Source organism: Cheilinus undulatus, linkage group 20, assembly GCF_018320785.1.
Source record: "Cheilinus undulatus linkage group 20, ASM1832078v1, whole genome shotgun sequence".
Classification (NCBI taxonomy): Eukaryota; Metazoa; Chordata; class Actinopteri; order Labriformes; family Labridae; genus Cheilinus; species Cheilinus undulatus.
In genome coordinates this window covers 3697837-3711473 of record NC_054884.1, presented here as the reverse complement: position 1 = coordinate 3711473, position 13637 = coordinate 3697837, and the positions used below count along the sequence as shown (strand labels likewise).

The 13637-nt window shown below is 41.0% G+C and overlaps 1 protein-coding gene across 4 annotated transcripts in view; it reads left to right on the top strand.

The window, feature by feature from the left end:
- Positions 1-13637, top strand: part of cacna1g (calcium channel, voltage-dependent, T type, alpha 1G subunit) — a 451566-nt gene that overhangs the window by 425638 nt on the left and 12291 nt on the right. For 3 of the 4 annotated variants that reach the window (XM_041814821.1, XM_041814822.1, XM_041814820.1), the window contains exons 30-34: positions 1740-1810; positions 2406-2484; positions 2779-2900; positions 3111-3539; positions 8034-8186. In XM_041814821.1, the coding sequence (XP_041670755.1) occupies positions 1740-1810; positions 2406-2484; positions 2779-2900; positions 3111-3539; positions 8034-8186 (854 nt within the window). The remainder of the gene's footprint in view (positions 1-1739; positions 1811-2405; positions 2485-2778; positions 2901-3110; positions 3540-8033; positions 8187-13637) is intronic. The other variant, XM_041814823.1, reaches the window with a different exon arrangement.

The following is a 13637-nucleotide window of genomic DNA, read 5'->3' as shown; positions in this document are numbered from 1 at the left end:
TAGATGGAAATTGTAGTTTCCGCATCTTTTAGCTCTGCTCCCATAAAAAGCTATACTTTCTGCCCTGAAGAGATACCGTTTGAAACCGTGACATGTCTGGGACAGTATTTAGACATTTCTGATACCTCGGTATTACTGATACGTTACACCGCTAGTAGATATCCATCTTAAAAATGTAAATCCCTTTTCTTAAACTGAATAAACAAGCTTTAAAGTGGTGAAATTTAGACAAAATTGGCAAAAAAGGAACATAAGAAGTGGTAAAAGTAGAAATATTGGCTTGAAAGTGGTAAAATGAGATTAAAAAGTGGCAGAAATGGGGCTTCAAGGGCAAAAATTGGTGGTAAGGGTTGTGAAATTGGATTTATAAAGTTGGGAAAATTGGTCTAAATTGGTGAAAATGAGTTAGCTGAGGCGGACAAAAAGGTACAAAGTGGCAGAAATGGTTTAAACTGGCAAAAAAGGGTGTAACAGTTAGTCAATGTGATTAAAATGGGCGAAAAAGTGTTGGATAACAGTTAAGAGTGGCAATAATGGGTCAACAGAGGTGGAAAGAGGAAAGAATAAGAGGACAAATTTATTGGTATGTGATTAAATTGGTGTAAAGTTGCAAAATTGGTTGGGAAAATGGTTAAAAAGTGGCAGAAGTAAATACTTTCAACATCAGAACACAAAGACTGGGGGGTCTAGTGTTTGGTTTGTTTCAGATTATTTTAAACATTACTTTGATTTCAGCATAAATCTCATCAAATGACCCTGTTTTATTTTACATTTAACTGAATTTATACACATATTTCCATTAAAATTGATAAAATATACTACTTGAACTCATTCAAATTTTTTTTTTTTTTTTTTAAGGCATATGGCGACCCTCTCTTAGTGTCTCATGACCCTCCCGACCCCAGGTTGAGAACCACTGGTATAAATTATGATATATGGCAGTATAGTTCCCTCTATGTTTCATGCAAAAGCTGCCAAATATGAGAGCTAAAGCCCTGTCCTATTTTCTATCTAGAGACTCTATCTCTGCTCTGGCAGGGCAGCTGCCCCGTCAACGGCTCTCCAAACGGGGGTTATGACCAAGTACGTGAAATTAGGATTGGGCCTTATCACACCCACTAGAGTGTGGGGTCAACCTGCAGCGAGAAGCAGAGGCTGATTGTTTGGAAGCACCGGTGTGGGCTGCTACTCAAGCTGCCTCCAATTTTGGTACTTTCAGTCTGTATCCAGGCATGAAAATATCTGTGAAAACGTTAAATCCAGAAGATTTCATAAAAGAAACATACAGGGAGCATGAGATTAGACAATAATTAATATAATAATGTATTAAAACTACATCCTATTTAACTTGCTAACTTAACTATAATAGTTAGAGAGAAAAAGGTTTTCATGGTCTAGTGATGAAATAATTTCTGATTTGTTGATGTCCGATGAATATCCCCAGCAGCAGGCCCAGACCAAGCCTTTTATTGATCTGAACTACTCCATTTATTATTATTCATCATCTGTTTTCTTGGTGCACCTCCATTAGGAGGATACGCCATCAGCACACCTCATCCCACAGCAACCCCAATCAGACAGACGTGACCTCAATCAGACCACGTGGCGCTTTAATGATAAAAAGGAATGTGTAACTACATTAACACTGAAGGATAATCCTGGATTTCATAGACGCTGTGATCGCTCTCTCGTGTTGAAAATGAAGCACACGTTCATATCTGCTATGCTTGTCTCCACAGTACTGAAGCTCTTGAAGATGGCTGTGGGAATGAGAGCTTTGCTGGACACCGTTATGCAAGCCCTGCCTCAGGTACGGTCACCTGCAGAGGAACATTCACTGAAGTCGATGCATTTTTTCTACATCTACAGTTTCTTTTTTTAAAGGATTTTACAAACCTAGCACGTCCTGCAGAATTACATCCCATAGGCATCTTCTCAATGGCACAGATTCTCCTGCCCCAGTGTGCTCTTATTTCCCATGAGTTTTTTTGCAAGTTCTAGATATCCTAATTTGCATAGCCAGTCCCCCATAGGGACTGAAAGGGGAACGCAGCCTGGGGTTTTGTTCTGAATGATGCTGGGTGGATTGTGTGGGTGGATTCAAGGGTGAGAAAGAAGAAAAGAAAAGAGTGGGAAATCAGAGTCCTAAGTGTTGAGCATTCTTTGACACTAATGCTGCCATTTAGAAGATTATGTATGCTACAGTCTGCTTATTCTTCCTTGAACTTGTTCAAATGCAATGAGAAAGGATGTAATGTTAAAAATTCTTTATAGAAGTCAGGAGAGGCACATAATGCAGTGTAACTCAGTCAGAATAACCAGTGTTTGCCTGATCTGGTAGCATTTTCCACGAAGGTAGACAACATTTGAATTAATCTGGCTGTCTTCCTGTTTTTTCTTTGCAGGTGGGGAATCTGGGTCTCCTCTTCATGCTTCTCTTCTTTATCTTTGCAGCCCTGGGAGTGGAGCTTTTTGGTGACCTAAGTAAGGCCATATACATCATGTATACAGACACAGAGCTTCACAGAGGCGTGCATCGAGCAGTTAATTCTCCCCTCTGTGGCTTTAATCTGTCTGATGTTAATTGCTTCCTAAAACCCTTAGTTTAAACGCCGTATGGATTTCTCTAATCGAAGCTTGTAGCGGTCAGAGTAATAAAATGCTATAAGAGCTATTATCACTTGAGTTCAAATCCTTGTGTTGTGATAACTGAAAAACCATGAAAGTCACTGTCAAAGTCTTTGTTATCCATCTCCCGTTAACTCCTTGTCTTCCCAGTTTGTGATGAGCTCCATCCATGTGAAGGTTTGGGGCGCTATGCCACCTTCAAGAACTTTGGCATGGCTTTTCTGCTGCTCTTCAGAGTTTCAACTGGAGACAACTGGAATGGCATAATGAAGGTGAGCTAAACACAAACTGGACATTTATTCCCAAGCACACGCAGCAGGAACTCGTAGAGACGATAAAAGGATACTGCCTTGGTTTGCTGTTTACTAGAAGAGCAGTCAGTTTCATTGTGCTTTTAGGAAGCCCTGCCAGTACTGCAAATATGGTGTTTATGGGAACGCTGAAGCTAATGTGTTCATGTCGTATCTCCATGACTTTCCTAGGACACCTTAAGGGATTGTGCGCAAGACACTGGCACCTGCTACAACACCGTGGTCTCCCCCATCTACTTCGTCTCCTTCGTTTTGACCGCTCAATTCGTCCTGGTCAACGTTGTGATTGCTGTCCTGATGAAGCACCTGGAGGAGAGCAACAAGGAAGCCAAGGAAGAAGCAGAGCTAGAGGCAGAGATGGAGCTAGAAAACAGACTCCTGGCGGAGGGGGGAGACATGGTGATGAGGTCTCCCCAGCTTAATCCTCTGGCACTGGGTATGGACAGGTCAAGTTCTGGGGGCTCCCCCTGGAGGTCCACTGGAGGAGGGGACAGGGAGCAGGAAAGGGATGGTCCTTTGGACTCCCCCACTGCTAATATAACCAGAGACTCTGTAAACATTGCAGCAGATACTCCGTCATGTCTGGACCCCCCAATGGAGGTAAGGAATCTTCTTGAGCTGCTTGAGCATTCCTCTCAAGTGTCCTTGTTGACAGCGAGGTGAACATTCATGTGTTTTAGGCTGGTTTTGGTTGCAGTTTTCAAGGCAGAAGCAGACACAGCCTGCCATTATTCATATGTAAAACTGTAGACCGTACAAAGCAGAGGCTCTCAACCTTGGGGCGGGGACCCCCTTCAGGGTCGCGAGATTCCCTGAAAAAAATTAAGAATATTTCTCAAATTCCACTGCTGCCACTTTACACCAATTTAGCCAAATTTTAACCAGTTTTTATCATTTTTTCCCCACAAATTGTAAACGTTTTTGCCATTTAACACTTATTTTTGCCATTTTAAACTCTTTCCACCATTTTTTTCTTCCTTTTTTGCCACTTCTAAACCAATTCTTGCTACAGAAGCCTGATGTTGCCTCTGTTGACCCATTATTGCCACTATTAGCCCCATTTTACCACTTTTTATGCCCAATTGTTCCCATTATAACCACACTTCACTATCTGATATGCCCATTTCCCCATTTTGACCAATTTCTGCCAATTTCTGCCAATATCTGTATGTTTTCTCTTTCTCAGTTAGCATTATTTTGCTAGTTTATATCGATTTTTCTTCCCATTCAACAGATTTCCACCCATTTTTGCCAATTTAAAGCCTTTTCAGACACTTTTTAATTCCCCTTTACCACTATTTATGCCCATTTTTGGTTATTTTTGGCCATTCTTAAGTAATTTTTGCCACTTCTAGCCCATTTCTGCTGCTTTTAAGATGCTATTTCACCACCTTTTCCACCATTTTTTGTCATTATTAACCCTTTTTCACAATTTTAACCATTTTTTTTTTAAACAAAACAAATTTACATTTTTTTAAGAAGGCTATATACTACACAATGATTTAAAAGGAGACTTATTTCATTGATAAGAGTGTATTTTTTCAGGTTGAATATGAAATATGGATATCACAGCTTAACTTTACAATAGACCAGGATTTTTTAAGCCAATCTATGCTGGCCATCATATCTAAAATGCTGTCTCAGACTTACTTGAGTTGAAGCTGAGGCAGCCATTAAGCCTCCGATCATCCACAGCATGGTGGCTTCCTGTCATATAAGCCCTGCCCCTAATTATGCATGACTGATATCCTTCATAAATACAAAGCAGATGAGCTGCAATGAAATTCCCCCCCATGTCCATGTGTGTGGCCATAAAAACAGGAACCATTCCGGCCAGCACTGGAGGTCTCAAAGATTCTTGATGAGATTTACAGTATTTCTCTGCTGCATATCTGATACATTATTACACTGAGACTTCTCAGTGGTTTATGCAGCATCCTGTGTGCCGAGACAGATGCTCTGAGGTCACTTCCTGATAGGGGGCCAGGCTGTGCAGCTGGTCAGATGAGCCCCAGCTCTCTGGTCATTAGTAGTGACTACAGTCTGGACCATAAATTAATTTTCTGGCAGGTTAGGGGGGGCTGAGGAAGCTGCTTCGTTCCCCAAATGATATATTTCTTTAGAGGAGGAATGTCTCTCCAACCTGTCAGTGAAGAAATGTCAAGTATCTGGAATTTTTGCATTTCAAATAGCTAAATTAATCCAGCATTGTCCAAACTTGTGTTACATGCAGTACCGTGCAGGACTTTTAGGCATGTTTGGGCTGAAATTTGAGGCTGAATCAAGGCGTGTAATTGCGAGTAAGCCCACCTGAGGGCACCACCGGGTGGGAAGAAAGGTTGACACAACCCTGGTCATGCCCTGGATGTCCTTGCATCTGTTAAAAATAATAACACCCACACTTTAAGGGTGGGGTAAGGTCTGGATGTGGGGAGGGAGCCTTGGGTACCCTCTGGGCGGATAGGGGCCTGAAAACTACGGGCAGTCTCCTGGTTTATCACTGGGGGTCAATCTGTGTTTTAACACATTGCTGAGATTGCATGTGCCCAATGTGGACAAATCTATCAGACTCATAATGACGACAATACTGGAAAAAAATGATTCTAGTCAAGACTACGAATCTTTTAGCATGTCACCAGCTGTGGCATCTGCACAGTCATTTGTTTCCTTTAAAAAAATGTTTGGTTTTTAACTTACACCTCCTATAAAAGTAATCACCCTGAAGGATTTCTTTACTCTTACAATTATTTTCTTATATAAATCAATCATGCTCAAAATAATTTGGCTTTTTGACTCCCCCGAAAAATCTTTAATTGAAGTGAAAATAGACTTCTACAAGGTTATGTCAATTAAATATAAATCTGTCCTGTAAAATAAGTGACTGCATGGATATTTGCCCCCTTTACAGTGACTGACCTAACTCAACAGAGGCTAGTCTCACAATCAGTGAAAAGGGATCACTTGAGTGCAATGAATGGGTCTCAGTTTTTGTGTGTAAAGACACCTGTGTCTGGAAGGTCCAGTCACTGGTTAATCAGTATTCCTGGCTACCATTACACCATGAAGACAAAAGAACACGCCAAGCGACTCAGAGAAAAGGTTCATACCTGAATGCAATGTAAGTATAAATCAAGAAAATAGAAGCAATGTGGCACATGTGTAGACAAGATGCAATGTTTGGCTGACACAGAAAAAACTGCACATCATCACAAACACGCCATCCCTACTATGAAGCATGGTGGTGGAAGCATCATGCTGTGGGGGTGCTTCTCAGCAGCCGGGTAAAAAGGATAAAATAAATGAAAATCATATTCAGTCTGCAGGAAAACAATGGCTCTGGAGAAGATTTATTTTCCAGTAAGAAAGTGAGCTGAAGCATACAGAGAAAGCTGATGGTTTAAAGACAACAAGGGGAATGTTCTGGAGTGGCCGAGTCAAAGTCCAGACTCAATCCAACAGAATTTGTGGCTGGACTTTAAAAGGGCTGTTCACACCTGATCCCCGTGCAACCTGAAAGAGCTAGAGCAGTTTAGCAAAGAAGAATGGAGACTTGACATGACTGACCTGAAAGGGGTGAATATGTATGCAGTCGCTTATTTTACATTACATATTTTTTATTTAATTGGTATTTCTTTGTAGAAATCTGTTTTCACTTTGACATTAAAGAGGGTTTTTTTGGGGTTTTTTTTTTGGTCAAATGGGCCAAATTATCTTGACCATGATTGGTTCATAAAATCAATAAAAGGTAAAACATCCCTGTGGGTGACTACTCTCTATAGACGTTATACTTTGTAACAGTGCAAACACACTCTCTGGGACACTGATGTCACTGCAGGCAATATTACATTTTTCAGTAAGGAAGCCAGCAGTCTACCTGCATGTTTAAAGTTATTTGGAGGTCAACTACAGTCCTCAAAATCCCCAGCTGCTAACTGTCATCAGTTAACCTGACACCAGTTAAAATGGTACACCGGGGTGTCTGTGTGTTTGTGTTGGCACACCTAGCTAACACAACTTATCCCTGTCATAGTGATGATGGCGATGTAGTGACTCGTACTGTAACGTAACTTTATTTACTGGAACAAGGAGTGTGTGTGTGTTCATTTTCATCAGGGAGTTAGAAGGGTGAAGTATCATGGAATCACTCCCATGATTCCCCATGATCTTTGATGCCATCTTTTGTTATTGTTTTGACTGAGAGCCCCCTAGTGGCAGAATTTACAATCTGTGATTTTAAACTAACTGTTGCACTTACGGCCACATCAGGGCATCCAAACTATTTCTGGAATCCCTTAAAAGAAATTAAAAAATACTTGGTTTTAATGAGTATCAGGGTGATTATTGGGTCTCTTTATATTCTCTTCAAATCTTAAAAAGCAACATTATTATGATTAATGTCAGGCCAGTAATGCACAGAGTGCAAAGTTCTTCTTTGTAATGAAAGCTGACCCATATCAGGCTGGACGGTGTGTGTAAGTGCATGGCTGTGTGTTGTGTGTCTGTGTGCATTGCTGTTCCCTGTAAAGGACATGCCAGTCATAGATAGGTCACAGTGCCATGGGAAAGCTGGACCACAGGGCCTTGTTTTTCACTTCAACAGCTATTTCTAGACAGGAGGGAACTTTTAGAGGATAGGAAATAGAGGTCTTGGTATCGTTGTCTAAGATGTTATCAGTCTCCCCCCACCACTCCTACAAAACATTTCATTTAGGCTGCATCTCTCCTTGTACCGTGGGAGAGCAGCCACACTGCAGTGTTGGAGTGCCCTCTTGTGGACTTTAATGGTACTACAGAAGAAGATGACTACACTCTGCATGCAGGGGCCGTCTGTGATTTAAAATCTTAAAACCAACTTAGGTTGTTATACAAAGCAGCTGATGTAGTTCCTCTGCTTTGATTTTCTTTTGTCTAATGTTATTGTATATATTTGTTCCCACTTTAATGATTGTCTCTTTTCTTTCTTTGCCATCTTCTCTGTCTTTATGTGTGTTCGTCTCGACTCCTGTCTTTCCCCTGGTCTATGTCTTATTTATTAACTTTCATTGTCCCCATCTTTCTCTTTCTCCTCTATCTTCTCTCTCCGCATCGTTTAAGTTTATCCAGCGGAGGGCGCTGTTTGACTCAGTCTCCCTGGTCATCCAGGGTTCAATGGAGGGAGAGTTGAGTTTGATGGACAACCTGTCCGGCTCAATCTGCCACTACTACGCGCTGCCCCCCAAACTCAGCAAGCACAGCACCGACAAGAAGGTCAATAAACACTAAATAATGGCTCACTTCCTCCATGTCTTACTTTTTATTGGGCCTTTTTCTATCAAACATGTAGGGCTGCACAAGTGCTTTAACAAATATGTTAATCTTAGAAATGAACAGATCACAACAGAATCCAACAGGTGGTCAAATTTCCTCAAAACAAAGCTGATGACACAGAGACCTTATTTTAAATGCCTGTACAGAAAGGATGCTGAATATCAATATCAGGACATGATACCCAGAGGTGGGAAAAAGTACCCAACTATTGCACTCAAAATTCAGAGGAGGAAATGATCAACTAGCAGGGGCCGCTGTTAGATAGTGATGAAATTGATGCATAAATATATTCAGAGTCAAGGTGTGGTCATCCCTGTTAAGTTTGGTGTTAATTGCCATAAGCACTGTAGAGTTATGTTGAATCAAAATAGTTGGGACACTTAAAAAAAAAATATGGAAAAAGGAGGTTTCCAACTTTGGGCCTCACTCACAGCCCCACCCTATGGTGGAGACTCACAGTTTGCACAACTTTAGATCTCCATCTTCTCTTGAACAAGCACACAAAATTTGGAGACCATCAGCTTTGTAGGTGGAGTTCCTTCAGATGTGACAACAGTGATGCTGCCTAAAATAGGACCTTCAACTGTTAGTAGTGTGTTTCCTGTACATATTAGAGGATGGTTGCAATTGACTTTTTATTTTGTCTAGATCTGATACAAATGTGTACCAATTTTCATGCAGGTTGCTCATACCCAGTCCCCTGTGTCATACTAGGTGCCCCTATGCAATGGACTTGCACGATTCCACCAAAGCATAAAAATTTCTTATGAGGAGCAACTTTCTTGAAGGATTATGGGACTTTTGAGGCATGCCATAGCCCCCAAACAAGCTGCAAAGTGTTGGGAGAATATCTAAGAATGTCCACAGATACAATGTGATCCTCACTCCGAGGTCAGTGCTCAGGCCCTGAATATGAACGTCCTACAGGGTTGTTTATTAGAAGGTGTGACCTTACCTAAAGTACAATGAAGCAGCTGTTTTGGGAAGAAGTCTGGAATTATTCTCTTGCTATGCACATGTACTGGTGGTCATGTGAAAGCCAAACAACTGGTCATTTTCCTGGCAGAAATCTTGGGCCTCCTTGTTGTGACTTTTAGTCCTCAATTTTACTCAGTACTCGATGTTTTTTAAAATGTAATTAAGTACAATACTACACTCAAAATGTACATAAGTAAAGGTCAAAGTAGGGTTTTTAAATACTACTCAAAAACGTATCAATACACGGAAAAGCTACTGAAGTACAGTAATTTCAGTATATTTAATTATTTACTTTCCATCCCTGATAATAACTTAATGGTTAATGCACCATGAGCTTTTTGACTTTTAATGGCAGCAGAATGAATAAATGCACTGCTCAGTTTGTGAGGTTTTAAACAGAAACACCAGACCTGTCCCAGCTGAAGACCTTCCACTTTTTCCTTTAAAGTGTGATCCAAGAACTGAAGTTTTAGGACTGAACCAAAGCTTGTTATTGTGCATGTGAGAAGGATGTATTTTCGTATAAAGATCTGTCACATTTTTCAGAGGTGCAACTAACATGCTCAGCTCTGCTGCTCATCCCATAAATATGTTCTTTACAAATGTGGCACCATTTGAAAGAGAAATAAAGAGGCTTGTAAGATATATTGCCAAGAAACATTATCCACCCAACACAAATTTCCTTATTTTTTATTACCCATCATTAAAAAAAACTATTCATGAAATTTTTTATTATCTAAAATACAAGTTCATGCCTGATCACTGTACATTCATCTAACAATATAAGTATATATCTGAATAAATCTATAAATAATTTTAATAACACCACAAAGCATGCACCATGTCATAAATACTTTGTGTTGCCGTTCACCTAAAGTGTACGATAAATTAAATATTTCAGTCTATTTGGCTGAATCATCAGTAAGCTGGCTCAGGTTTTAAACCATGATACTGACGTCTTGGCATGTTCAGTCCTTCCTTTGCAAAGTGCTTGTTTATGCCTCATAGAATCATCCGATTCTGACATTTTGTGCATTTAAAACTTTCCCTGTGACAGTTGTGCACTACAATGATTAAAGAGGGGAATGTGTGGACAGGACTGTTTATATAGCACTAGCATCCAGTGTTAGCTACATGCTCCCTTTGCCATCCAGGCTGGTGCAGAACAAATAAAGAGAAAAATGTAAGACATGGATAAAAGAATGACTTTTAAAATAATAGTTTCTGTGAAAACAGGGGAGTTATCATGACTGTTCTGGGAAATGCAGCACTTATTCTAATGAAAATAAAACTGAATGAATGTCAGACTTTTCATTCAAAGACTGAATTTGTAAGAGAATCACATCCATTCCTTTCACTGTTAAGTACATTTATGAGGAGCTTTAGTTAATGCTATGAGGAGAACATGGACATCCTCAAAAAATATTGCACTTGTGCTGTTTTTCGACATATTGTGCAGCCCTACAGCCATTCCCATTTACATACGACATTCTTCAAAAAATAATGGTATTCCCTTCCTTCCCTCTCCCAGCCCAGTTCACCATAATCTGCCTTAGCCATGATCTTACTCCCTCGCTCACATCTCCACTCCTTTTTATTGATTCATGCCGTCTGGCTTTGTGTCTGGTCAAGAGTGTACTCTGTCTCTGTGAAATAACTTTGTGCGTGTGACAGTGTCTAATTGTGGCATGTTTCTGTGTATATAAATGTGTATCCCCCTTTGCAAAACAGTTGCAGCAAAGCAGAAACCTATCACAGGCACTCCTAAAGCCATCAGATCGGCCTCCTACACGGGAGTGGAGAGAGTAATGTCTCAATCAATAAGCCATGGATCACTGAGCCACTGAATAATTCATCTGGGTGACTCTTCCCTCAATTGATGGCAAATTTTGGCCAATTACATCAGCATTGCAAAGACCCATCTTCTAAAAGCTTTAAACTGGATTGAGATGTCGTTATAGATGCCGCTGGCAACAGCTCTCTACTTCCACTATTGAGTTCTGCTCCTTTTTCCTCTCTGCAGAGGCGGCCTGTTTGCCTTTCAGAGCGCTTTACATAAAGTCAAATATGCAGCATTGCCATCCAAACTCCTGCTTATCTGCTTGTTTCTGCAAAGATAATGTTAAACATCCTGCTAAAAACTGTGTTTAAATCATTTGGCTGTATACTCTAGTGTGTTTTTACCAGGGATGGATCCAGGTTGTGGGCAAAAGCCATTGAAATTTGATCGGCGACGCCACAGAGTCCAAAACTATGATTGGTTATTTCTATTTCAGATGCATATTCGTAATTGCAATAGATGTGATTGGCTGAGACAGAAAGGAAAAATAAATGGTTTTAATTTAGCTTGGACTTGGCCCTCATAGACTTCAGTCTCGACTTGGACTTAAGTGGGTAGGTCAGGTCAGGCATGGGATTATATTCAGCAGACCCCTCCATGATGCAAACGATCACCCCAAGGTCTGGATCAGCCCACCGGGTCACACACAGTCTTGTAAATGATACCCAAAAGTGTGCTGGAGAAAAGTTGTACAGTAAGACCTGAAGGACCAAGAACTGAAAGACTGACTTTCATCTGCATGCTCAGATACTGGGAACACCACTCAGCAAACCCATCACCCCATGCCCAAGGCCAAGTCTGTGGTTGATCTCAGCCTTGCAGTCAGTGGATCAATGAATTACGCTGCCAAAGTAGGTATACTGCTCTTCAACTTCCACACTCGCACCATTCACAGACACAGATTTGATGGCAGCATCCAAGGCATCCCAAAATCCCTGGATCTTTGTTTCAGTCCAGGAGATGTGCATTCCCAACACCTCAGCCTCCTCACTCAAGTGAGGAGCCCCCACAAGGACAGTCTCTGCAAGGAACACAGCATCATCAGAGTCCAGACATCGTCAAATGACGCCGCAGTTTGCTGCCACTGTTACCCGCCCCATTATCCAGTCCAGGAGCCTATACATACAGTCGGTATCAAGGGTAATGCCCACAAATCTGCCCTGTGCTGTGTGGCAAAGTAACCTTGAAGACAGATTGAATGCTCGTTTCTGTGTTTCTCACTGGTGAATCCATCTTGCAAAGCTCCTATCAGTCTGGAAAAGGGTTACAAAGACATTTCCAAGGCTTTGAGACACTGGTGAACCATGGTGAGAGCCATTATCCACAAATGGAGAAAACTTAGAACTGTGGGGAACCTTCCCAGGAGTGGCCGGCCTACCAAAATGACTCCTAGAAAGCATGGATGACTCATCCGGGAGGTCTCAAAAGAACCCAGAACTACCTGCAGAACTACCTGAACGACCTGCAGCCCCACTTGACTCAGTTAAGGTCAGAGTTCATGATTCAACCATAAGAAAGAGACTGGGCAAAGGTTCGTCCCACAGTAGACTAAAAACATCCTGATGATCCACAAGACTGTTGGGAAAGCATTCTGTGGACCGATCAGACAAAAGTTGAACTTTTTGGAAAGTGTGTGGCCCGTTACATCTGCAGTAAAACTGACACAGTATTTTATCAGAAGACCATCAAACCAACAGTCAAACATGGTGGTGGCAGTGTGATGGTCTGGGGCTGCTTTGCAGCTTCAGGACCTGGACCAGTTGCCATAATTAATCGAGCCATGAATCCTAATCTCCACCAGAAAATCTTGAAGGAGAATGTCCGGCCATCATTTCATGACCTAAGATCAAGCACACTTGGGTTATTGAGCAGGACGATGATCCCAAACACACCAGCAAGTCCACCTCTGATTGGACTAAAAAACAAAAGTGAAGGTTTTGGAGTGGTCTAGCCAAAGTCCAGACCTAAATCTGATTGAGATGCTGTGGCATGACTTTAAACAGGCTGTTCATGCTTGAAAATCCTCCTCTGTGGCTGAATTAGAACAATTCTATGAATGAGAGTGGATCAAAATTCCTCCACAGTGATGTGAAAGACTCATCATCAGTTATTGTAAATGCTTGCAGTTGTTACCAGCTTATTAGGTAGCCATTGCTCTGGAGTTGAGAGGCTAGAAGAATTTGTTCATTTTCAAAAACATTGGTACGGACCAGTGTAATTATAAACTACAGACATACTCAAATTCATAAATATAGTATTTTATTTACACTACGATAAATTTAACATAGACTTAGGCTGCCCAGAAAGACCTGAGACTAGACTCAAACTTGAATAAGTGGCTTGTTCTAGTCTATGGGGTAGATGTAAAGGATAAATAAATGATTTTTCTTCATTGGTTTCTAAAAACAAGCCTTTGCCACCATGACAAAGATAAGTCCCTGGGTTCATCCCTGGTTTCTATGTGTCTAAGCTGATAATGTTATCCATGTTGGTAACTTCACAATACAAGCAAAAGTCTAGCAGGTGATCCTGTGTGATTCCCAGCCTTTAAATGTTCTTTTTACTGTTTTTAC